The sequence below is a fragment of the Thamnophis elegans genome, chromosome 15 (assembly GCF_009769535.1).
Source record: "Thamnophis elegans isolate rThaEle1 chromosome 15, rThaEle1.pri, whole genome shotgun sequence".
In the NCBI taxonomy this organism is placed as follows: domain Eukaryota; kingdom Metazoa; phylum Chordata; class Lepidosauria; order Squamata; family Colubridae; genus Thamnophis; species Thamnophis elegans.
The window spans coordinates 11,231,796-11,259,048 of NC_045555.1; the positions used below are offsets into that span (position 1 = coordinate 11,231,796).

General features: G+C 41.5%; 1 protein-coding gene across 1 annotated transcript in view; it reads left to right on the forward strand.

The window, feature by feature from the left end:
• ADAMTS14 (ADAM metallopeptidase with thrombospondin type 1 motif 14) overlaps nucleotides 1-27,253 on the forward strand; it is an 81,954-nt gene that overhangs the window by 13,914 nt on the left and 40,787 nt on the right. The window contains exons 3-5 of the mRNA XM_032232094.1: nucleotides 4,415-4,571; nucleotides 8,983-9,173; nucleotides 26,252-26,335. Coding sequence (XP_032087985.1) covers nucleotides 4,415-4,571; nucleotides 8,983-9,173; nucleotides 26,252-26,335 — 432 coding nt within the window. The remainder of the gene's footprint in view (nucleotides 1-4,414; nucleotides 4,572-8,982; nucleotides 9,174-26,251; nucleotides 26,336-27,253) is intronic.

Sequence of the window (27,253 nt, forward strand, 5' to 3'; positions counted from 1 at the left end):
CATGTGTGTACATGTCTGCGCATGCATGTGTCCGTGTGCATGCACACTTTTCAGTTTGGGCATGTGCATGCACACAGTCTGGGCACTTGGTGTCTAAAAGGTTCGCCAGCACTGTTCTAGGATATAGTAGTATCTTAAAAGACTATCGGAGCATAATCTCCTTAATTACTGACATAGAGAAAGACAAGAGCAAAGAACCAATTTGCTGAATGAGCTTGTAATATTCTTAGCTTAAATGAGAACTTAGAGTAAGTAAAATATTGATTAAAGGATAGTGATGGGAAGTTACTGAAGTCTGCCCAAATACTGTATTACCATATCTACAGCTGGATAAAACCTGCCTTAATCAACACCCAGTAAATATTTCTATTACATTGCAAAAAACACTATGTTGGACACTTTTTATTATTATAAGACTGAATTAAAATAGTAAGGAGGAATATTTTTCATTAAAAATTTTCAAATATGTATCCTATATTTTCATTTTTCTTGAATTCTGCATTAGTTTTGTGTTGGGCCTAAGTTTGCTAATTGCAAAATCAATAGTTCTGTGACCTGGGCTGGTTAGGAGTACATCACTGGGGGAAGATGACATTATATGGACATTGTAGTGCCCTATCCATGCCTTCTTCATTCAGTGTGTACATGGATATGATAATGTCAGGGTACTGAGGATTTAATAGCTGCCAGCTGATGAAAGGTTGTAAGCTGTAATCAGCAAGGCTGATGCAATGAGGATTATTCATTGCAACTATGGTATAACTCTTTTAAGATTCTGATGGTGGGGTCCACAAAAGTCATTTACTGTTTTAAAAGGAGTCTATATATAGGTGGCCATTAGAGAGGAGTTTCTCTCTCTCGTGTATTCAGTTCTCTCCTTGTATCTGTTGTGAATGGTAAGGAAATTTATTTCTCCATGTATATGTCTGTATATATTTGTAGATAAACCACTGTTACCCCTTACAAGGTAGAGCAGAGGAATGAACTCCCTGCAGAGATTCGGACCCTCACCCCTCTCCAGGCCTTCCGGAAAGCCGTCAAAACCTGGCTGTGCCGGCAGGCCTGGGGTTGATGAGTTCCCCTTCCCTCTCGACTTGTATGGCTGTATGACTCTTGTGTATTTTAATTACGTGTATTGTGTTTGTACCCCCTTTCCCCTTTTGAGTGGTTCGCCGCCCTGAGTCCCTCCCGGAGAAGGGCGGCATACAAATAAATTAAATCTTAATCTTAATCTTAATGGTCTAAAGCTCTATGTGCTGTGTTATTGCTCCTGGGTTTATCTCATAATACTAGTCACGCTGCCAAAACTCTGACAGATAAGGATAACATTCTCAATAGTTTACATATATTACGCTATAGTTATACTATATATATTTGCTGAGCAGATCGGAAGCTCTGCTTAGCACAGTGGCCATCAATCAGCTTTAACTTAATGACAGTAACAGCAGACTTTGCTGACATATAAACTTACCATGATGGGTGCTGATATTGAACTGAATGTTTCATTCCCCAAATGTGTATTTGTAAGTAATGTTGTTTCAAGTGTTTGCGGGAGGGGCAGTTGAGGAATGGGTAACTGGCTTAGAAGACACTCAACCTATTTCTGATTTTTGGGGTGAGTGGATTTCATTTCCAAGGTTGGTTAGGATTAGCTCAATAGTAAAGGAAAAGGTTCCCCGTACATGCATGCTAGTCGTTCCCGACTCCGGGGGGTTGCTCATCTCCATTTCAAAGCTGAGGAACAAGCGCTGTCCGAAGACATCTCTGTGGTCACGTGGTTGGCATGACTAAATGCTGAAGGTGCATGGAGCGCTGTTACCTTCCCACCAAAGGTGGTCCCTATATTTCTACTTGCATTTTTTACATGCTTTCAAACTGCTAGGTTGGCAGAAGCTGTGACAAGTAATGGGAGCTCTTACGGAGCACTAGGTATTCGAACTGCTGAACTGCCCACCTTCTGATCCACAAGCTCAGCATCTTAGTCACTGAGCCACCGTGTCCCTCAAGCTTCATAGTAGTTTGCCTTAAATTAAAATGTTTAGTTGGGAAATACATTGGTTCTAAAGTGGAAATAGTTCAGTTGCTGAAATATTTATAACTCTGTTACTTTCATATCAATAAATCATGTTTAAAAAGGCTGCATGAGACCCCTGCATGGAAGAGATATTTTTGGCTTGAGGCAATTGCCAAAAGATTGATATTCATGGGAATATGGCACCTTATCTAAATGTGTATAAGAACAAGATTCTCTTATTTGTGTTCATATTATACAAATTAGAGTAGAATTAAAATGACTGGAGAAAACAAGAAAATCCTGTGTGGCATATTTTTATATATCATGTTTTTCGCTCCATAAGATGCTCCTGACCATAAGACTCACCTAGGTTTAGAGGAGGAAAACAGAGGGGGGAAAATCTGCCTCTGCCTCCCAGCGTTCACCTGGTATTCATCTGGCTAGCGTCTTGCAGCAAACAGCACACAGCCTAAAATACTATAGTTTTGTTGGTACAACTACCACATGGATCAGTAGCCACCTTGAATACACAATTAATAATAGTACATAGTATTTATTGTATAAATAATTCCGACTATCTGTCTTTGGTAATATAGACACACAAACAAGTGAGACTGAAAATTGAATAACTATAGGGCCTCAGCAAACAGTATACATACTGGCATGTATAGGCAGCACTGAAGTAATAAATAAATGCAGAAAAATCAATTACTGCCAACCTGCCTTACATTGAGGACCTGTACACTGCATGAGTCAAAAAGAGGGCCGTGAAAATATTTATGGACCTCTCACATCCTGGACATAAATTGCTTCAACTCCTACCCTCAAAACGACGCCATAGGGCACTGCACACCAGAACAACTAGACACAAGAATAGTTTTTCCCCCGAACGTCATCACTCTGCTAAACAAATAATTCCCTCAACACTGTCAAACTATTCACTAAGGCTGCATTACTACTACTATTAGCCTTCTCATCGTTCCTATCACCCATCTCCTCCCACTTATAACTTTGTTGCTTGTATCCTTATGATTTATATTGATATTGATTGTTTCCTGATTGCTTATTTGTACCCTATGACTATCATTAAGTGTTGTACTTGTTCTTGACAAAGTATCTTGTCTTTTTATGTACACTGAAATCATATGCACCAAAGATAAATTCCTTGTGTGTCCAATCACACTTGGCTAATAAAGAATTCTATTCTATTCCATTCTATTTTCTATTCTATTCTATTCTATTCTAAATGTATAAATAATGATAAGTTGGAGGTCACCAAGTATAAGTAATATGGCTTGTCTTGGTGTCAGATTCCCCATAGAGGTTCTGTTTTTACAGGGCCAGGTTATAACCACTATGTGTTAGAAAAGAATTTTTGCCTAAACGACAGATATAGTGAAAGAGCCTGGTGACCAAGCAGATTTAGTGATAGCTTAAGTCAGCATTGTGAATGTTAGCAGTCAATGTACGATTCGACCTGCCTCCCATTTCAGCTATTTTCCATTTGCATTTCAGCTATTTCAATTCATTGTAACATTTCCACTTAAAATATGTTGTTCCATGTAGTGACTTCTGCCTAAGGATGCTACTCATTAACATTTCTATAGTGTGCCTTTACTGACATATTTTTAAAAACCTGAGTAATAGAGCTGTCATTCACTGAAACTAGGAAGCCACTTCTGAGTACAACTTAGACGAAGTTGAATATTTTAGTTCCTGAATCTCTTAAATCAACACTAAGAACAATATAAATAAATCAGAAAGAACATATTAGAAAGAACAAGAATTGCATTGGCCCAAATCCCCCATAATCAGATAATTAACCCATGATTTATTAATAATATTCTCCTGATGCTAAATGTCCCTGAGTTTTGTATTCCTGAGTTTTTCACGCCTACAATTTCAGCTATTAATAGATTTTAATGGCTGTTGCATTGTTTTTAATTGTTTGTTGGTTGTATGCCACCCGAAGTCTCATTTAGTGATATGGACTGCTATATAAATATAATAAATTGATAAAATATACACCTATGGAAATTTGTTTTTGACATTTGATCAAACTGTAGGTTGTGTGTATTTGTTCCCATCAAGAAAATATTGGGATACACAACTGCTACATTGTTGAATTGTGGTAGAAAATAACATTTGAGTATTCGTTTAATACCAAGAGAAATGATTAAACCTTTGGCAAATTCAAGGGTGTGTCTAGATATTTTCTTTAGAACATGATGAATTTTCAGAAATTCCTGGGGCTGGAGAGGAGAGAAAGAAGAAAGACTAACATTTCTGATAATATGCATCCTCACAATGACCAATATTTAATTTCTTATTTAATGAATAAGGAAATAATATATTAAATATTTTATTTTTCTTTTATTCTTTTGTCTTATGGTTTTGCAGGCTGGTCTCATTCGAACAGACAATGGTGAATTTTTCATTGAGCCTCTTGAGAGAGGACAGTGGGAGAAAGAAGAGGATGGGAGAGCTCACGTGGTCTACCGTAGGTCGGCTATTAAACAAGAGAGAACAGAAGCATTCAAAGATTATCATAATGAAGGTATGACTGAAGAAACAAACACAACAGAGGTGGGTTGTTACCTGTTTGGCTCGGTTTGGCCAAACCGGTAGTGGAATTCAGGCCTGGGTTGCAGAACCAGCAGTGACCCAGACCTGCCATGCCCCTGAATTGATTTCCTCGCCGCCGCTAGGCCACCGCCATTTTAGACTTTAGTGACTGTAGTTCACTGTAAATTGTTCTATGCATGTGCAAAGAAAAATTTACATTGAACAGTGCACATGTGTGCGGAGGTTGCACACATGTGCACTGTTAGTAAAACAGGCAGCAACTGACCCCTGAAACACAACGACACATTCATCTTATTTAGGAGACTGTACAGAATTCATATCTGATCTCAATCTGCATAGCATCAGTTTCAAAGAAGGTGTAATTGTTCTTGAATGTCTCAAAGCAAAGACGCATTGGCAGAAATGTATTATTTGGTTTGGTTTTCAGTTAGTGGGCTGTATAAACCTAGCACTGTAGTTTGAAAAGCATCATTTATAGTTATATATCAGGGGTGTCAAACTTGATTTCATTGAGGTCAGGATTATGTTTGACATCAGGGGGGCAGGATGGCCATGGCCAAGGTGGGCGTGGCCAGCTCAATGTCACTTGTGTTGGGGGCGCCTGTGGAGGCCCGAGCGCTCTGCTAGCGAAAACGGAGTTTGGGAGGGCGGCCGTTTTCAATGGCAGAGGCACCGCAGGCCGATTCTTTGCTGTTTCCAGGGCAGCCCCACATGCCAAATCTAAGCACCTCGCGGGCCAGATCCGGTCCCCGGACCTTGAGTTTGACACCCCTGTTAGGCAGAACAATGTACATACCTAATGCTTCTGCCTCCTATTTTCCCCAGAAAAACCCTTTGAATTGAAATGGGCTGAGAGACATTAGATTTCGTGATGGTTATGATTTACTCAACAAACCATGGCCAAAAACTAAGGTTTAGCAAAGCTGTAGGGGCAAAATATGATTCTTTTCACCTGTTGAGTGTTTTATGTTTATTCATTAGCCTCAATCTCCTGTGGTGGGGTGTTAGGTAAGCTCCCCGTTGGGAGAGCAAGTGCGTTCACAGAAGCGTTGTGAGAGTGGTGTTGGAGAACACACAAACCAGCATACAGAGACACTGCAGTTTAAATAGGCTTTTACTTTCATGGAAATAGAGGTATCAGAGTCCATCAAACAGTCTAAGTCATACATGGTTAAGACAGTCAGTCATCAACGTCTTTCAGTTAAGGGATAATCCAAATAACATAGTCCATAAACATACAAACAGTTCGGTACACAAAGTTTGCTAGCAGTTGCAAAACTTACAATAGCTCACGCTGATCATTATATGGCAGTTCTAAACGCCAGCTTCCAAACAGTCAGATCAGATCAGCATCTAACAGTGATTCTGGCTCCATCTTATGGCCGCTTGAGAAAACAGCAACCAATCACATTTTACAGCATGATTTAAAGAAACAGGTACAGCATTGTTACATGATTTATATATTGCCAACCCAACCGTTAGATTATATTCCTAACATGGGGTATGGAAGGATTTTGCACACACTGATTGGTATCATTCCACTCACATTTACTCTTTCCAATGAAGTTTCTTTTAATATTAAGAGCCATGATGACTCAGTGGTTAGAATGCAGTATTGCAGTCTAATTCAGCTCACTGCCAAGAGTTCGATCCTGACCGGCTCAAGGTTGACTCATCCTTCCATCCTTCCAAGGTCAGTAAAATGAGGATCCAGATTGTTGGGGGCAATATGCTGCCTATAAAGGGTCAGAGAGGGCTGTAAAGCACTGTGAAGCGGTATATAAGTCAAAGTGCTATTGCTAAGTGCTAATATTGCAAATGATAGGTGTTTCTCTGATTTGAAATCATTGCAGGAGCAAAAAGATTAATTCTTCTATCTACTACTCCAAAATGTAAATCTATGTTGGGCAATTTCCTAATTTTTTGTACTGGTTTGGAAAAAGATAATTTCATTCTGTGATCAGATGGGAAATAAGATAGGACAGTAAATGCTAGTAAGGAAAATGTGCAGGTTCCACCGTCAGCACTTTCATCCAATGCTAAGAGTAGAAGATATCCAAGATTATATCTTTAGATGATAGAATACTGGAGTCTTGTCTAGAATTTATTCTATTGTGCTATTTTCAATTTGCAAACAGAATTTTTTTTTTAATTTTTTTTTTTAATTATTACAATTTATAGGCCGCCCTTTTCCCTGAGGGGACTCAGGGCGGCTTACATAGGATCAGGGGAGGGAAATACAAACAATGACATAGACAAACATAGAGTAAAATAATAACCAACATTCATTCATCATTCGGGAGGGGCGATTATCTTTGTCCCCAGGCCTGACGGGCTAGCCAGGTCTTAAGGGCTATGCGGAAGGCCTGGACGGTGGTGAGGGTACGAATCTCCACGGAGAGCTCGTTCCAAAGGGTCGGAGCTACTACAGAAAAGGCTCTCCTCCTTGTAGTTGCCAGCCGGCACTGGCTGGCAGATGGAATTCGGAGGAGGCCCAATCTGTGAGATCTAATTGGTCGCAGGGAGGTAATTGGCAGAAGGCGGTCTCTCAAGTACGCAGATCCACTACCATGAAGGGCTTTGTGGGTGACTAGTAGCACCTTGAAGCGCACCCGGAGATCAACAGGTAGCCAGCGCAGCTCGCGGAGGATAGGTGTTATGTGGGTGAACCAAGGTGCACCCACGATCACTCGCGCGGCCGCGTTCTGGACTAGCTGAAGTCGCCGGATGCTCTTCAAGGGCAGCCCCATGTAGAGCACATTGCAGTATTCCAGCCTAGAGGTCACAAGGGCCCGAGTGACTGTTGTGAGAGCCTCCCGATTCAGGTAGGGTCGCAACTGGCGCACCAGGCGAACCTGGGCAAATGCCCCCCTGGTCACAGCCGTCAGGTGGTGCTCAAAGGATAGCTGTGGATCCAGGAGGACTCCCAAGTTGCGAACCCTCTCTGAGGGGTGTAAAATTTGACCCCCCAGCCTGAGTGATGGAATATTGGTCGAATTATTGGGAGGGAAACACAACAGCCACTCAGTCTTTTCCGGGTTGAGTACAAGCTTGTTAGCCCTCATCCAGTCCATAACGGCTTCAAGGCCTCGGTTCATCACGTCCGCCGCTTCATTGAGTTGGCATGGGGCGGACAGATACAACTGGGTATCGTCCGCATATTGATGGTATCTTATCCCGTGCCTGCGAATGATCTCTCCCAGCGGTTTCATGTAGATGTTGAATAGTAGGGGGGATAAGACGGAACCCTGAGGCACCCCATATTTTAGGGGCCTAGAGGTCGATCTTTGCCCCCCCACTAACACCGACTGCGACCTGTCCGAGAGGTAGGAGGAGAACCACCGCAGCACGGTGCCTCCCACTCCCACCTCCCGCAGTCGTCGCAGAAGGATACCATGGTCGATGGTATCGAAAGCCGCTGAGAGGTCAAGGAGAACCAGGATGGAGGAATGTCCCCCATCTCTGGCTCTCCAGAGATCATCGGTCAATGCGACCAAAGCAGTTTCTGTGCTGTAACCGGGTCTGAAGCCTGACTGGAAGGGGTCGAGATAGTTTGCTTCCTCCAAGGACTGCTGGAGCTGGAAGGCCACCACCTTCTCAACAACCTTCCCAAGAAAGGGAAGGTTGGAGACTGGGCGATAGTTATTAAGAATAGCTGGATCCAAGGATGGCTTCTTCAGGAGGGGTCTCACCACCGCTACACTACCTACTGTAAAAGTAGGTAGTGTAGCGTTGATGGCTTAGATATTGTTCTTTCCATTGAGCTGGCTCTTCGGGACCTGTTTTATCCTTTGGCGGATGTAGCTGTCTTCCTTCTTCCTTCTATCCAGTACACACACACACACACACACACACACACACACACACTCTACATATATGTGTGTATGTGTGTTTATGTATGTGTATATATATACATACACATACATACATACAGACATACACACATACATACACACATACATACATACATATTTATACACACACGCACACACACAAACACACCAGTTTGAATGCCTGAATGTGTGTGTATCAGTGGTTGGATTCAAATTTTTTTACTACTAGTTCTGTGGACGTGGCATGTGGGTTGTAGCAGGGGAAGGTTACTGTAAAATCCCCATTTCCTCCAGATCAGCTGGGACTCAGGAGGCAGAGAATAGATGGGGGTGGGGCCAGTCAGAGGTGGTATTTACCGGTTCTCTGAACTACTCAAAATTTCTGCTACCGGTTCTCCAGACCGGGTCAGAACCTGCTGAATAGCGCTTCTGGTATGTATGCAGGTGTTATGGACCAATGCATTTTAAAGATACTATCAGGCTTATTAAGCCAATCCTATTCCATCCATTTCTTATGCTGTCATTTATTTTTAACTCTTCTAATTCCAGATTTTATCTTGGGTCAACTCCCCCAAGCCCTGAATCTAATTGAAGATCAGGTTAGTGAAGCAGAGAGGAAGAGGCGACATGCAAAGAAGGATGACTACAATATAGAGATCCTGTTGGCTGTGGATGATTCGGTTGTGCGGTTCCATGGGAAGGAGCACGTCCAGAATTATGTCCTCACCCTGATGAACATAGTGAGGCTCTTTTATCTTGTGTTTCTTGTCTTGAAGGGAAGGAAAAGTAAAAAGGAATTGGGCATAGTCACAGTGTGATCACACAGCCTTACCGGTATGAGCATCAGGGAAGATTTCCACATTAATTGCCCACATGAGAGGCCAGATGTATCTCCTAAAAAAAATCTGTGTATCCGGAATGAAGTCATAATACATAACATAATATCTTGAAGCATAGCATGACAATGTGGTATTACACATTGCAGCCTTGCCTGATGCCTTCAAAGCATGTACTTTGCCCGGAACATATTTTCAGGTCTTACTGCACGAAAAATTTGATACCTATTTGGCACTCCAAAATACACAAATAAATTGGGCAGATGTTTTATAGAACATAGCATTCATGAGGAAAGGATCTACTTCACTGAAGTATAACAGGATTGTAAGATAGTTTTAAAGAAGATATTAAATACCGTATTTTTCAGAGTATAAGATGCACCGGAGTGTAAGATGCACCAAGGTTTTGAAGTGGCAATTTTTTTTAAAAAAGTAGGTAGGTAGATAGAGGGATAGAGAGGAAGAGAAAGAGAGAGAAATACAGTAGGTAGGTAGGGAGAGAGAGAGAATAGGTAGGTAGGTAGGTAGATAAAGGAAGAGAGAGAGAGAAATACAGTAGGTAGGAAGAGAGTGTGTGTGTAGTTAGGTAGGTAGGTAGGTAGGTAGGTAGAGGGATAGAGAGAGAGATAGAATGATAGATAGAGAAATACAGTAGATATGTAGGGAGAGAGAGAGAGTAGGTAGGTAGGTGGGTAGGTAGAGGGATAGAGAGAGGGAGGGAGGGAGAAATACAGTAGGTAGGTAGGGAGAGAGAGAGTAGGTAGGTAGATAAAGGGATAGAGAGAGAAATAGAGATGAGAGAGATAGAGAAATACAGTAGGTAGGCAGGGAGAGAGAGAGAGAGTGTAGGTAGGTAAGTAGGTAGAGGGCTAGAGAGAGAGAAATAGAAAGAGAGAGAGAAATACAGTAGATAGGTAGGGAGAGAGAGAGTAGGTAGGTAGGTAGATGGAGAGAGAGAGAGAGAGAGAAATACAGTAGGTAGGTAGGGAGAGAGAGAGAGAGAGAGAGTAGTTAGGTAGGTAGATGTTTCCAGGTGTATTTATCCATGTACTGGAGAAGGAAATCGCTGACAATCTACAGCACCTAACTTTGTTCCTGCTGGCACAGCACTTGATCAATGTAATTCTCATCAATCAGTTAAAGAGCTTTCCAAAAAAAGGGGGGGGGGTTGCACTATGCAAACCTCCCCAAAATGGGCCGTTTTTTTCAAATAAAAGGCATGAATAGCCTTTGGGGGGCTTGCAGAGTGCTCCTGGGGGTGGGGGTGGGGGCAAAAAGGAGCAAAAAACAGCCCATTTTTCATGAAAACGGACCCATTTTCTGTCAAAAAAACTACGTGCATAGCCTTATGGAGGCTTATAGAGTGCTGCTGGGGGCCGGGGGGGGGGAGCAAACAACAGCCCATTTTTTGCTTATTTCTGCCCTCCCCAGCCCCCAGGTGCTCTCTGAAAGCCTCCATAAGGCTATGTGTGGCCATTTTGATGAAGGGGGCGAGGCTTCAGGAAGCAAAAAAAATGCTGTATTTGATGTATAAGGTGCACCCAGATTTTCAGCCTCTTTTTTGAGGAAAAAAGGTGCGTCTTATACTCCAAAAATACAGTAGTTTTTCATGCTTTGGAACAGTTACATCCTTAATCATAGAACTTTGTGGTTTTTAAAAAAACATTTAAATGGGATTATAACATAAATATTGAATGCAGTTTTGGGGATGAGTGATGGAATCATCTTTGTATGGGTGGCCAGAGCTAGGACTTTCTTCCAACCTATATTAAAATATATGAAAGCTGGTGGACTGTTGTCCATGACATTCATTGGATTTATTGGGCAATATTGTGTCTTGCCTAGTTAAAACCCACAATTATTTATTTAAGGTTAAAATTTTTAAAGATTTCAATAAAATAAGGAGTCAAAGGAGAGGAGAATTGATAAACCTGTTGTCTTATTTTTTTCTTGCAGATATTGAAAGTATATATAGAAATATATATATACCAGGGGTATCAAACTCAAGGTCCGGAGGGGGGCGGATGCGGCCCACGGGGTGCTTAGAACTGGCCTGCGGGGCTCCCCAGGAAACAACAAAGGACCGGCCCGCAGTGCCTCTGCCAACGAAAATGGGCTGGCAAGCTCCGTTTTTGGCTGTGATAGCCTCCTGCAACCATCTGCCAGCGAAAATGGTGAGTTCTGTTTTCGCTGGCAGACGGTTGCAGGAGGCCGTTGCAGCCAAAAACGGAGCTCTGCAGCCCATTTTTGCTGGCAGAGTGCTTGGGCCACCATAGGCACCCCTGACATGAGTGATGTCGAGCTGGCCACCCTGGCCATGCTCACTCCACCCTCACTCCCCCCCGAGGTCAAACACAACTTGATGCGGCCCTAAATGAAATTGAGTTTGACATCCATGGTATATACAGTATCATATTTCAAACAAACCTCTAAGCAGGTTGGTTTCTTTTCCAATTTTACTATCTTTTTACTTTTGAGCTTCCTACTTTGTTGGCTGATGGGGCCTCTATTTCTTCAGAAATACCTTCAAGATTAATTTCTTTGGCTTTTCCTGGTATGCTTTTTTATTGGGTTGTGATGTTGGAATTTTTGTTTTTTTTTGGTAGGGAGTACTAACTCTATTATTGTTGCTACGTTATACCCTCAAGGGACGCAGTGGCTCAGTGGCTAAGACGCTGAGCTTGTCGATCAGAAAGGTCAGCAGTTTGGCGGTTTGAATCCCTAGTGCCTCGTAACAGAGTGAGCTCTCGTTACTTGTCCCAGCTTTTGCCAACCTAGCAGTTTGAAAACATGTAAAAATGCAAGTAGAAAAAAATAAGAACCACTTTTAGTGGGGAACGTAACAGTGTTCTGTGTGCCTTTGGATGTCTTCGTACAGTGTTGGCCAGGGGTGGGTTTCTCGCCCCGTTCCAACCGGTTCGGTTGGAACGGGGCCGGCGGCGTCCTCGTGCACGCACGCGGTGCGCGCATGCGTACTAGCGTCTATGCGATGCTCCAGCTGCTCCTGGAGGATCGCGCAGGCGCTGTATGCGTCCTGCGCATGCGTGGAAGCACAGAACTCGTCAAAACCGGGTAAGGAGGGCGGGCGGGCGGGTGGTCCCTTCGCCGTTCCCGGAAGTTACTTACTTCTGGGTTCGCCGACCAACCGGTTCGCAGGGACCGCTGCGAACCGGTTGAAACCCACCCCTGGTGTTGGCTCTTCGGCTTTGAAACAAAGATGAGCACTGCCCCCTAGGGTCGGGAACGTCTAGCACATATGTGCGAGGGGAACCTTTACCTTTTGCCTATGTTATACCATAGCATTTATTGTTGCATTGTTTTAACAGCGAGTTGCCTTTATGGTTTTCAACCTTAGCAGTTGTCCTTTTGCAATCTAAAAAGAGTGAAATGCTGGATCAGCTTCACATGATAGTGTTTTTAAGTCTGAATTCCTAACAAAGCAATGAAAACAAATGATGCTGCTTTCACTACCATGTGAGGATAGATGATTTTAGTGAGCGTATGTCAGAGAGGCAAGTGTAATGGAATGTAAGTGCTTATTTGTGGCCAGCTTGTTTCCTTCTGGCTGTTTGGAGCAGGGAATGCCTAGCCTAGTGAAAAGAAGAATAGAATATTGCACCCAGTTTTTGTCACCGTATTATAAAAAAGATGTGGAGACGCTAGAAAGAGTGCAGAAAAGAGCAACAAAGATGATTATAAGGGGTTGGAGGCTAAAACATACAAACAGTTACCAGAATTGGGTATGGCTCATCTAGGGAAAAGAAGGGCTAGGGGTGATATGATAGAAGTTCCAATATTTCAGAGGCTGCCATGAAGAAGAGGGGTGTCCACCTATTTTCCAAAGTACCAGAAGGCAAGACAAGAAACAGTGGTTGGAAACTAATTGAAGAGAGAAGCAGCCTAGAACTAAGAAGAAATTTCCTAACAGTAAGAATAATTAATTGTTGAAATGGGTTGCCTTCAGAAGTTGGAGGCTTTTAAGAAGAGACTGGACAGCCAATTGTCTGGAATGGTACAGGGTCTGCTGCTTGAGCAGGGGGTTGGACTAGAAGACCTCCAAGGTCCCTCCCAACTCATTTATTCTGTCAGTCACATGTTTTAAAACTGTCATGGACAAATCATGTGTTTCTTCCTGGATAAATAGTCCACGTTATTACTTATTCATGTATCCAGATGGTGGTGATACACTAGAATAAACATCAACACAAGACCATTCTGTCTGTCTGTCCGTCCGTCCGTCCGTCCATCCATCCATCCATCCATCCATCCATCCATCCATCCATCCATCCATCCATCCATCTACAAACACACACACCTCACATTTCAGATATTTAAACCTAACCTTCAGCATAAATTTCTTTGATTATTCATCCTATTCAAATGATAAATGGGTTTTCTCTTTTTCAGAAAGAAAAAGATTCCCTTTAATGCACTGCTGTTTATTATTTCCTGTCTGTCTCCCCGTCTCCCCCTGTCCCCCCCTCCCCATTGATGGGTGAAAGCACAAAAGGCCCAAAACGGTCAGTTTTAATCCCAAACTTCATTTCCAAATCCATTTCATGGTTTACCCTCAGTGGGGAAAGCATTTCAGTTTGTCAGTATTTGGGATGCTGTCAGGATGGGTCCTGAAAGAGAGTTTCGGTGGCCTTTTGGGATGGAAAAATCTCCCTCAAAGAGCTAAAAGAAAATAAAGGAAACATGACCTTTGCCTAAAGCGCAAATGAATTGTTTACCAAACTATTATCTCCTTTGCTCGCTTTGAGGCAGGTCTTTTCCTTCCCTTTGGCTTTGGTTTTTGGTTTTTCAGACTTTCCTTTTCACAACCTTGTCAAATTTCTGGCAGTCCTGGCGAGGAACACCCACAGCTTCAGGCCCTCCTTACTTAGTTATCCATCAAGGCTGGTGATCTTTTCAGAAGTTCTGTCTTTAGGCTGGATTCCCATTAAGTGGTTATGTCACACAAAGGGCAGCAGTGTTTCAAAAGGCGTTTGTTCGAGCCTTGGCAGCTTCCGAAGAAGCTTTTTCCCAGAATTTGACAAGGCCGCCTTCGCTTTTTCCTGCTGCTAAAATAACTGCAGAATAATGTATAGATTTCTTTTAAAGTAAAGCATGCCTAAGGCCAAATAAATGGGGACAGAGCCCTGAGGGAGCCAACTCAGAATGCGGTAGGAGCTGGTTATATAACCCCCACTTAACAATTATGGTTTTGCTTTGATTCGTTCAAGTACAGGTAATCTTCGACTTACAACAGTTCATTTAGTGACACTTCAAAATTACAACATCACTGAAAAAAGTGACTTTATGACCATTCCTCACAGTTATGACCTTTGCCGCATTCCCCATGTTTACGTGATTAAAATTAAGATGCTTGGCAACTGGTTCATATTTATGACCATTGCTGTGTGATCCTCTTTTGTGACCTTCTGCCAAGCAGGGGAAGCCAGGTTCACTTAAGAACTGAGTATCAACTGCAGTTATTCACTTAACAACTGTGGCAAAAAAGGATGTAAAATGGGGCAAAACTCACTTAACAAATGTCTCACTTAACTAGAAAAATTTGGGGCTCAATTGTGGTCATAAGTCAAGGGCTACCTGTAAAGGTGAGCAAAAGTGCCCTTGATTCGTGTTTTTGCAGCTTCATATGTTGTGTGAATCCAAGCCATTTGGTTAAATATACAGTGAGCTCAACATGCTAAATAGTTTCTTTCACAGTCACAATTCTTTCAGTATATTGTGCAATGAAAATGACTTAACCCCCTAACCAAGTCAAGTAAGTGTGCAAACACAACATGTGCCTATAATTAAACCATGTTTAGCCATTATGCCCTTCCCTCCCTCCCTCCCTGCTGTAGAGGAGATGGTATTGTTTTGAGGGTTTTTGTAATGAGGTGAAGCTGCTTTTACAAAGCATACAGAAGATGCATCTGCAACATTCAGATCAAATCTTACGGAAACCTACCCATGTTTCCCTGAAAATAAGACTGGGTCTTATATTAATTTTTGCTACAAAAGATGTATTAGGGCTTGTTTTCTGGTTAAGTCTTATTTTGGGGGAAATACGGTACTAAATGCATCTATCTGACTGATGATCTTAACTGGTACTTATTTTTGGCATAGGGCTTAAATTACGAACATCCTGAAAAAAAATCATGCTAGGGCTTATTTTCTGATTGACTCTTATTTTTCGGGAAACACGGTATCAATCTTAAGGTTGAGAGCAATGGGTTGACTCCCAATTTTTTTGAGCCTATCTCAGAATGTTTAATCCTTGAATGGTCTCCATTTTGGTTTTTCTGGTGAATTTCTCATACACTAAATTGTGGCACTGTTGCATTGTTCTAGTTCTCACTGAGTTACAAGGCCTTTTTTCTGGGTCCTATCAAACCTGTTTATTACAATTTTTGTGGGGTGGGGTAGGGGGGGAAACATTGCAACAAAAGCACAAAAAAGCCTTATCATAATAAACACAATATCCTTCTTAACAACTAAGTGGGGCAGCTTCTCTAAGGAGATGCTGCCTCTCCCATGTTATCAGTCTTCAATCCACTTATAATCAAGGAATATCAATTTACTAATGACCAAAGGAAGCGATTAAATCAGAAGATCCATTTAGTTCAGGGGTGTCAAACTCGCAGCCCACGGGCTGGATGCATCACGTGCTGGCCACACCCACCCCTGGATTAGTAAAAGGGAAAAAAGTTGTGATACCGAGGTGGCGCAGTGGTTAAATGCAGCACTGCAGGCTACTGCTAGATCAGCAGTTCAGCGGTTCAAATCTCACCGGCTCAGGGTTGACTTAGCCTTCCATCCTTCCGAGGTGGGTAAAATGAGGACCCGGATTGTTGGGGGCAATATGCTGACTCTCTGTAAACCGCTTAGAGAGGGCTGAAAGCCCTATGAAGCGGTATATAAGTCTACTGCTATTGATACGTCACGTGACAACGTGTTGTCACGAGTTTGACACCCCTGATCTAGTTTAATGTTTGTGCAGTGCTTTGGGTGTTTTGGATTTGAAAGCAAAATGGTGATTCAGAACAAATGGGACATAAATGCTGCTTCTATATAAACAGTGATTGGCAGTAATTTTGCAAGAATTTAAATCCTGCCTATAAATTTGGAGTTTTGACTCTTTGTATGTAAATATTTATATTTGTGCTCTGTAACCTGGTTACATAGTTTAAGCCTCCCTTCAGAAATACATACTTCCTTTTCTTTAGTTGAATTGGTTGGAAAAAGTACAATTAAAGATTTCCAAAGACATTTGCGGGGTATCTCAATACTTATTTTGAAAATAATATGAGAAGTCTATTGGTTGATTGCTTAGAAATCTATCCTAAACTCATGAGCCTTTTAGCCTCTTGCAACTGTTAAAAATTGGTTTCTGCTTTATTTTTATTTTGCTTGTGATTATTTGTGTTTTTTAAAATAATGTATAACAACTTTGTTCCACTAAAAAATCTTGTTGGATAAAATTGGAAAAATAAAAAAGTTCTTGAAAGTCCTAACATTAGTAGAGGAATTAAGCAATGCTAGATGTTAACTTTAATCATTTATTTTGAAAATAGTTTGTAGATTGTTTAGGATTCTACCCTAAACGTATGGGTCATTTAGCCTCTTGCACCTGTTGAAATTTGGTTTGTTATATTTTTATTTTGCTTGGATTATTTGTGTTTTTAATTGTACATAACAACACATTCTAAGATTTGACCATTTCAAAAATCTTGTTGGATAGAAATGGAAAAATAAAAGAGTTCTTGAAAATCTTAACATTAGTACATGGAATAAGCAATGCTGGATGTTAACTTTACTCAAAAACAACGTACCTTTTTTTGTTTTAAGTTTTGTTTTGTTTTTGCATGACGTTTCTTCCTCAATTAGGAAATAAGTTAGTGGAATGTACACTTAAACCAAGTGACCTGCATTTCTGAAAAGGGAGTAGAAAAACTATGTTCAGAATTTATCAAAATCCTGCCCACAAATACAAACTGCAACGTGACCAAAACCCAGCAAATAAATGCTAATCCCGTTAGTTCACACCAAGAGTATTTCCTGCCAGATTGTAAGAAGAAAGGAACTGATGAACTAGTTGCTTGGGGGAGCAGAAATTATAGCGCTTGTAGCAAGGAGGCTTAAAAGTCTTTTAGAGATTTCTAGGTGTTTATTAATAATTAATAAATAAAATAATTATAATTAAGAATTATGTCCATACTTTCTCAAAAGTGTCTTGAACAAGCAAATTTAAATGGTGCAGGACTGACTATCCCCATGGCATTTTGCATGGGAAGAGAAGGAAGGGATTGGGATCAATTGTTAGGTGAAGAACTTCCAGGAATGTAAATCCATCTATTACTGTTGTAATAGAAGTAAAAGCTAGGCTTCCAATATGGCTTTTATCATTTATACTGCATTTTCTTCTATATTGGGCAAAGCCTCAGAAGTATTTAAAATTAGCTGCTTTTGCACTTGCTGGACTAATAAAAGGCAGGGCGAACAGTATCATGTGTTTATTTAGTCCTTTATTTGTTCACAACTTAATCCCACTCTTATTAAAAAATAATCCGCTATGGGAATTAGTTTTTCCTTGCTTGCTTGCCTGGCCAGCAAGTTTCAATCTCTAAATATGAACATCCAGAAAGTAAGCAAACACTTGGCTTAGTAGCTTTAAGCAACCTGCTGAAGCTGAAAACTTTGAAATTTGCAGAAATGGGAAATATTTGCATGTGTTTATATTTTCAATCAGTTAGAATAGAGCTGGAAGGGACCTTGGAGGTCTTCTAGTCCAACCCCCTGCTCCAGCAGGAAACCTTATTCCATTTCAGATAGGTGGCTGTCCAATCTTTTCTTAAATACCTCAAGTGATGAAGCCCATACAACTTGTGAAGACAAGCTGTTCCATGGGTTAATTGTCTACACTGTTAGGAAATTTTTCCTTAATTCCAGGTTGCTTCTCTCTTTGGTTAGTTTCCAACCATTGCTTCCTGTCTTGCCTTCAGGGGCTTTGGAAAATAAGTTGACACCCTCTTCTTTGTGGCACCAAATGCTGGAATGCTGCTATCGTGTCCTCTTTTTCTCTCGACTGGCCATACCCAATTCCTGCAACCATTCTTCATATGTTTTTATCTCCAGGCCCTTAATCCAGTGGTGAAATTCAAATTTTTGACTACCAGTTCCGTGGGCGTGCCTTGGTGGGCATGGCAGGGAAAGGATACTGCAAAATCTCCATTCCCACCCCACTCTAGGGGAAGAATACTGCAAAATTTTCATTCCCTCCCTACTCCTGGGGGAAGGATACTGCAAAATCCCTATTCCCTCCCCACTCCTGGAGGAAGGATACTGCAAAATCTCCATTCCTTCCCCACTCCAGGGAAGGATACAGCAAAATCTCCATTCCCACTCCACTCCAGGGGAAGGATACTGCAAAATCTCCATTCCCACCCCACTCTGCGGCCAGCCAGAAGAGGCATTTGCCCGTTCTCTGAATGACTCAAAATTTCCGCTACTGGTTCTCCAGAACCTGTCAGAACCTGATGAATTCCACCCCTGGCTTAATCATTTATTTTTATTTAATTTGTATGATTACCCAGCAGCTCATAACAGATTTAAAAAAGTGATCAGTAAAAAAAAACCAATGTAGAAGCACATAAAAACTATCCATGATTAATTTAAAAAATACAAAATGTGATCAGCAGCAAAATTCATCCTAGGTCAGCTCCATGCAGCCATTGTAAAGAGTTCCCCATCATTGTCAGAATTCCAGGCGCAGTGGCATAGCTCTGTGCTGGTATTGCTTATGTATTACATTCCTAACAGTTGTGTTTACAAATGAAAGGATAAAGCTCTTTACACTTTGTTTGTCTACATGAAGCTGAGAGATGGGATCTAGCTCCAGCAGCTACTAGCGGTTCCTGCCACCTTAATCTGATTAGAGAGGAGTGGGGGGACCTTCTTGTGATACTCTTGAAGAGAAAATTGTAACTGGTACAATTTAGTGCTAATTAAGTTGCCTGATTACTTACTGTACAGTGGTTGAGACATTCGTGCTGGGCTATCTGGAGTCCCATCAGTACCTGGGGAAATAGATTTTTTTAATTAGCGCCTTGCCATTTATTGCACCCAAAATAGCTTTCTGTAGATCAGTGTTTCTCAGCTTTGGCAACTTATAAATGGATGGAACAACTTCCAGAATTTCCTAGTCACCCTTGCTGGTTGGAGAATTCTGGGACTTAAAGAACTCCCAACTTAAAGCTGCCAAGATTGAAACATTGCAAAGATGATAGATGCTGTTTAATTTGTGTGTGTGTGTGTGTGTGTGTGTGTGTGTGTGTGTGTGTACACACTGGTTGCAACGGGATCCAGAACCCACCACTGGAGAGAGGGTAAGTAGGTAGATGTTTCCAAGTGTATTTATCCATGTGCTGGAGGAAATCGCTGACAATCTGCAGCACCTAAGACAGCGATGGCAAACCTTTTTTGCCTTGTGTGCCATAAGGGGGGAGCGCAGGGGGGGCGTGTGCAGGTGTGCGGCACCCATAATGCAACGTACAAGCCCCCAGTGTGCATGTGTGCATGAGAGGTGCTCCCCCCCATTTTTTGCATGCTTTTCTCGCCCTCCCCAGGCTCCAGAGGCTTTATAGGAGCCTGGGAAGGGCGAAAAAAGCCTTCCCTGCCCCCCCCCCCATGAGGCCGTCTGGAGGCTTCAGGGGCCTTCAGGAGGCTTCCCTAAAGCCTCTAGAGGATTAAAAAGGACCCTACGAGCAAACTGGAAGTCCATTCCCGAACTTCCAGTTTGCCCATAGGGATGGTTTTTTGCGCTCCGGAGGCTTCAGGGAAGCTCCAGAAGCCTCCGGAGGGCCTCTGGAGGGAGCAGAGGGGCTCTTTTCGCCCTCCCCAGGCTCCTATAAAGCCTCTGGAGCCTGGGGAGAGCAAAAAAAGGCCTTTTAAATAGGCTGAACTCAGCTGGCTAGCGCGCATATGCACGCTGGCCAGCTGACAGGGCAACGCCTCGTGTGCCCTGACAAATGGCTCCGCATGCCACCTGTTGCACGCCATCCCGGACCTAAGACTTTGTTTCTGCTGGCACAGCACTTGATCAATCTAATTCTCAGCAATCAGTTAAAGAGCTTTCCAAAAGGGAAAAAAATTTTTTTGCACTCTGCAAACCTCCCCAAAACGGCCCATTTTTTGCAAAAACAGGGCCATTTTTTTTAAAAAAAAATGCATGAGTAGCCTTGGGGGTCCTTGCAGAATGCTCCTGGGGGGATGGGGGGGCAAAAACAAGCAGAAAACGGCCCATTTTTCACAAAACTGGTCCTGTTTTTTGTCAAAAAAATTGCATGCATAGCCTTATGGAGGCTTATAGAGTGCTGCTGGGGGCTGGGAGGGGCAAAAATGGGCTGTTTCTAAGCTCATTTTTGCCCTCCCCAGCCCCCAGGAGCTCTCTGAAAGCCTCCATAAGGGTATGCACAGCCATTTTTGTGAAGGGGTGGGGCTTCAGGAGGCAAAAAATGCTGTATTCAATTTATAAGACACCCCCAAATTTTCAGCCTCTTTTTTGAGGAAAAAAAGTGCGTCTTATACTCTGAAAAATACGGTAGTCTCTTAAATTTCTATCTATTTGGGTTGTCAAATGGGGTAATTGTGGACTAAATTCCCTTAGGGAAGAGTTTAATCTGGGTTATTCATCAATCAAGCTTTTGACAAAGTAGAATCTTCCTCTTCCCTCAGTGAAAAGCGGAACTAAAGGTAACATCCTCTCTTTATTAAGAACAACTGTGGGGTGATGGGAGTTCAATAAAGACTGTTCCAGGATAAACAGTTACTCTTCCTTCCATGGTATTCTTCCAATCCCAGTCAGCCCTTCTTTTGTGCCAGATATTTATTTAAACAGCCTGGGACATAAAAAGACCTTGGAAACAAGGGGAGTTGAAAACAAGGAAGCCTTTAATTGTCTGGTAGTGATAGAATCAGGGAATGTCAAAAAAAGAAAAAAGCATTCATGGGAGATTTAATACAATACAATACAATACAATACAATAGCAGAGTTGGAAGGGAGCTTGGAGGTCTTCTAGTCCAACCCCCTGCCTAGGCAGGAAACTCTATACCATTTCAGACAAATGGCTATCCAACATCTTCTTAAAGACTTCCAGTGTTGGGGCATTCACAACTTCTGGAGGCAAGCTGTTCCACTGATTAATTGTTCTAACTCAAGAAAAGTAGATTCTGAAAGTTTCTTCCCATATTCTCATTCTCTCATACTAAATATTGTAACACTTGTGCATTTCTACATCAGTATGATGTAAATGTTGGGAAATGTAGTTTATTCAATGTAGCTTTGGAAAGTACCTTGGAGTTGAGAGGGGAAAACATCTGAAGATATTTTGATATTTAAAATGCAGTTAATGCTCTTTTAATACAATTGCACTTCTTATCTGTATTCTTTTTTTAAAAAAAAACACCCTGAAACTCTTTAATTTAACCCAGTGGTTCTCAACCTGTGGGTCGGGACCCCTTTGGGTTTCGAATGACCCTTTCACAGGGGTCGCCTAAAACCATCGAAAAATACATATTTTTGAAAAAATATGGAAAACATAAAATAATTTATGACACCACAACATGAGGAATTGTATTAAAGGGTCGCTGCATTAGGAAGCTTGAGACCCACTGATTTAACCTTTTGAATATTTGTCCTTACTTGCCACCTGAAACTTGCTGGTACTTATAATTGCTTATTTTAGCTCTTCCTCAGGAAAGTGTACATCTAGGATGAATAAGTGAGATACTTTGCAAACACAGAGATTGATGCAGCAATAGTCTGTTCACCGTTATCTGATTAGTGAAAAATCAAATCTTGTGCACTCCTTGATTTGCAGGAAATGCAACTTATTACTGTAACATTAAACCTTGTGTCTAAATTGGGTCTGATTAGAGCTAATAGGTGAGGGATAATGGGTTTTCAGAGCAGGTAATGCCATTGGTGTGAAGAATTAATAGTGCACTTTTCTATTCCAATATTTGAGGATTCTTTATGTATGAATATTACTAACTTCATATCTGTCAGTCAGATGAAGACTCTTGACTAAGGAATCACAAATAGAATATTTTTTCTGCTGACCTTAGTCCTTGATTAAGTTATTGTGTTTTTAGTCCTATCAGCATGCTCATGAAGTTTTTAGAAGAATGAATGGATGTCAATAACCTAGAATTCTACATCCATTAATTTTTCACAGTATTCCAATGTGGAATTACAATTGAAAGAATTAAAAGAGATTTCTGTTTTTTTAAAAAAAATAAATCCCACTTAAGAAGTTTAAAGCGTGGAATGCACAGCATGGCATAAAGCAATGTTTTCTGAACTTTAAGATGTGTGGGCTTCAACTCCCAGAATTCTGGGAGTTGAAGTCCACACATCTTAAAGTTGCCATGCTACCTTAAAAGATAATGATGCTTTTATTTTACAAAATCTTTTCCAATGAAATCTTGGCCTTTTAAGAAGTCATAGAGCACTTCCTTGTTACCTGCTCACTTGTTCCTGGGGCTGCCCCTGAATAGTGTTCGAAGACTACAGCTGGTCCAGAACGCAGCCGCGCGAGCGATATGGGGTGTATCTAGATACACCCATGTTACACCTATCCTCCGCGAGCTGCACTGGCTCCCCATTGGTCTCCGGACGAGCTTCAAGGTGCTAGTTGTTACTTTTAAAGCCCTACATGGTTTAGGACCTGGCTACCTGAGAGACCGCCTCCTGCCACTTATCTCCCAACGACCAACAAGATCGCACAGGTTGGGCCTCCTCCGGGTGCCGTCAACCGGACAATGCCGGCTGGCGGCTCCCCGGGGGAGGGCCTTCTCTGTTGCTGCGCCAGCCCTGTGGAACGATCTACCCGCAGAGATCCAGACCCTTACCACTTTCCCAGACTTCCGTAAAGCCGTCAAGACCTGGCTGTTCCGGCAGGCCTGGGGCTGTTGATTGATATCCAGCCCCGCTTAGATGGAATGGATGATGTGGAATTTTAATATTGTATTTTCTATTTTTAAATTTTAAATATTTCTTTGTCTTGTTGTGAGCCGCCCAGAGTCCCAATGGGAGTGGGCGGCATACAAATTTTATTAAACTTGGAAACTCTGCAAATCATTTTAAATGTTTTGGTTAAAATTGGGTACCTCTTAAAGCATTGAGGCAGTTGCATCTTCCAGAGAGTTCAGCAAAATTGGTCTAAATTGCTTCTCCAGATTGTCTTTGAATGTACCTTCTTGACATTTGGGAGTTCTCCCTAAATGTACAGGAAAAATATCCTCTGCAGCTGATGGTGAAGTCAAGCAGCCGGGCATATAAATGCCTGTGAAGATCAACTGATGAAGTTTGTGAAGTAGCTATGTCAAGCCTGCCAGAAAAGTGTGCCAGAAAATCCAGCTCCCTCAATGCTTCTAGGAAGTGAACTTGATTTGTGTCAGTGCACTTTGAATGCTGATAACTTACAAGTTTCAACAGTGAGATTACTTTTCCCTTCCCGCACTAAACCCATAATGATTCACAGCGGAGCACATATAGCACTCATCTCTTTCAGTTTTAACTCAACTTTTCCTTTCACCGCAAACTTGTCTCTGTGACATGTGTAACTCTGTCTTTCCAGTTATCTGCACGATGAAGGGCATAAGTATTTCCTGCAGAGGGCTAATGAGCCAAATATTTTTTCTACTTTCTCTTTATCTCAAGCTGAATTCAAAGCATATGCATTCACAAGCAACCAGTTAATCCGCTCCAAAGTATGAAAAGAGGAGAGAAGGGTTCATTTAACAATGCTGCTACTGCTCAGCAGCTGATCATTGTTCGCTTAGGATAGTATGTGGAATAACAGAGTTGGAAGGGACCTTGGAGATCTTCTAGTTCAACCCCCTGCTCAGGCAGGAAAACCTATACAAGTGTTGAGAAATCTTTTCGGCACCATGTGCCAAAATGGGAACACATGCATGCACATACACATGTTGGAAATCAGAAGAGCAGTCACCTGGTTGCTGGTCTTCATGTGTGCATGCACAGCAGAAACCAGAAGACCAGGTTGCTGGCATGCATATGCACACTGGAAACCGGAAAATCATCTTCCCAGCGTGCGCATGTGCATCGGGTGGGTGCTCTTCCGGTTTCCAGTGCTCCCTCGTGCATGAAGACTAGCTGGCTAGCATACCGGAACCCGGAAGAACAACAGGCAGCAGCTCGCATGCCCGGAGAGAGTGCCACTTCCGGCATGTGTGCTATAGGTTCGCCATCAGAGCCCCCTATACCATTTCAGACAAATAGTAGTCAAATCTGTCCAATGTTGGAGCACCCACAACTTCTAGAGGCAAGTCATTCTACTGATTAATTGTTCTGTCTGGAAATTTCACCTTATGTCAGCTGCAGTATCCCAGGTCCTGCTGAACTTTTCAAGATTAGCTTAAGTGGCTTAGATGATGGTACAAAGGTTTCTCATAGACATTACCAATCTGCTTCAAACTCCCCATAACATGACTAAGAAACCTCTTTTTTATTACTCATGTTCTAACAAGAGTTCTCACAGAAAAACCTGAGATGCAGATGTGTTGAGTTATGAACTTTTTCCCTTTTCTGGCAAAGTTCCATTCACATTTTGACCATTTCATTTTCAAAATTCTTGCAGGAAGTTCATGGCTAATGAACTCCCCACAGGGAATCCACATGGACTAAGTTCAATAAGTCACCTGTTTTTTTCTCTCCTAATTTGTACATTTTATTTATCAAAGGCCGATCTGTTTATTGTAAAGAAAAAAGGTTTCCTTAGCACCTGACAAAATAGGAGAGAAGAAATGTTAGTAATCTGCAATAACATTTTGAAAAACAAACATATTTATACATGTGGTGTTGTGCTTTGAATGTTTTGTGTAAACGGTTGCTATGTCATTCGATGTTCCGATAGATGAAAGAAGAAAAAAAATGCTGTTTGTTCAATCAATGACCTGCCAAATAAAAAATAATATACAGGAATAAAAGAATAATAAAGGAAGCAGTTCTCAAGTGAGAGAGATCACTCATGGTGGATAATTCAGCTGCTGATCTAAATTGATAGTTCTGTATGATTTAGTTGTATGATTATAAGATTAACATTGTTCTGAGACTTTCTTTTGCAGGATTATAGAAATATTTATCTAATTAAATAAGTTACTTAAGATGGTGGGGGTTGTGTTAGTATTTCAGACCTAAATGTCTATGGAAATTCTCAGCCATTCAGATCATGGTTGTCTCAAAGATTCCTTTTCAAAAGGCAGCTGGACTGTTTTTTTCCTTGAGGAAGAAGAAGACGCTGTACTTCTCTTCCAAGAAGCTTCGTCAGTTGTGACTGGATGGTGTGTGTGTGTGTGTGGGGGACTAGGAGGATCTTATTTTTTTGCAATCATCTGGTTGTTAGTATTCTCTCTGAGGCCACTTGTAGGTTTATGTGTGCCCTCAAGGAAACCTGAATCAGAGTGCAAAAGGTTGTGGAATTTCCTTGGAAGTGTTGAAAGAACTGTGTTGTAGAAAAGAGATAGGCGATGTTGTATTCTCCCTTCTGTTAAGGGAGAGCTGTTCAATTCTAAAATAGATGGACTCTTTTACCCCTCTTTCCAAGCAATGATCCTCTCTCTCCAAAATATAGACAAAAAGGGTCACTCTGTGGAAGACAGCAATGTTCACATTTTGGATAGAGAGGATCAGGTCCTTGCAGTTTTCTTGGCAATGCAGTGGTTTGCCATTGCTTCCTTCCTAGGGCTGAGAGAGACTGGGCCAAGATCACCAAACTGGCTTTGTGCTTAAGACAGGACTACAGTTCACAGCCTCCTAGTTTCTAACCCAGTGTTGGAACCAATGTTGAGAGTAATAATCATAGGGTTAATGTGTGGTCAAATGAGGTGAGGGGAATCTTTCACGTCCAAAAGATTTTACATAAATAATTGTAATTTGTGGGTTTTTTACATGTTTTCTTTTGCTTTAGGTAAATGAAATTTATCATGACGAATCCCTGGGAGTCCACATAAACATTGTCCTTGTTAGAATGATCATGGTGGGATACAGACAGGTAAAATATACAGAACGTCACTCTTGCCTATATATTTAATTTAAATGTTTGCTTATGATTTACGTAGAGAGATTTTTAAAGAAGTAGTAAATAGTGGTGAAGGAATAGTGTTTTCCTTTCCCCTTTTCTTCCTCTTGTAAGAGCTGTTTTTAAAGTGATGTAATACAAACATTTCCATTGCCATAAATAAATGGTACTTGCCCATCATCCTCTAAGTGAAAGGATGCCCAAAAATAAGAAAAAAGGGGGAGTGTCAAAGAACTCCTACAAAGAACACAGCCTTAGTGGATATGTGTAATCATAGCATACTAGAAACGGAATTAGTCTTCCAAATGCTGCCCAGAGTTTTGTTTTTTTAAAGGACATTCTTGCTTGAATGTAGAATGCATATTGGGAAAAGACTGAACAAACCAAAGATTCTTAATGAAGAGATCAAACTTCTGTTCTTGGCCAGTAAAGGACTTAATGGTGGCCAAAAGCTTCTGTTTCATCTGATGTATAGACCAGCTTTAGTATTTTTTAAATTTATTTATTAGATTTATTACCATCTTCAAACTCCAAGGTTCTTGGTGGTGATAAAACATGGGAAGTAGCTGTGATATAAAATGAAGCGTAAAATCCAAAGACTGTGATTGATTTATCCCTTCTAGATGGAGTGTCCGCAGGGAGGGTGAGTCAAAAAAATCAAGATGGGCTATAACAATGCAATCCATCATTTGAATGCCTGGTTATGGCTGCCATTTTGATTTTTGTTGGCCCCTCCCTGTGGATATTCTTGCTTCTAACCTTGTGCATAACCATAGGACTTCTGGTACAGTTCTGTTTTCAATTGTTTCTAAAAAGGCAAAAGCTGGGATGGCTTCATTTTAATTTAGAAGCTATTGTTCAACGTAAGTGATGTGACAGAGAAGTGGAAAT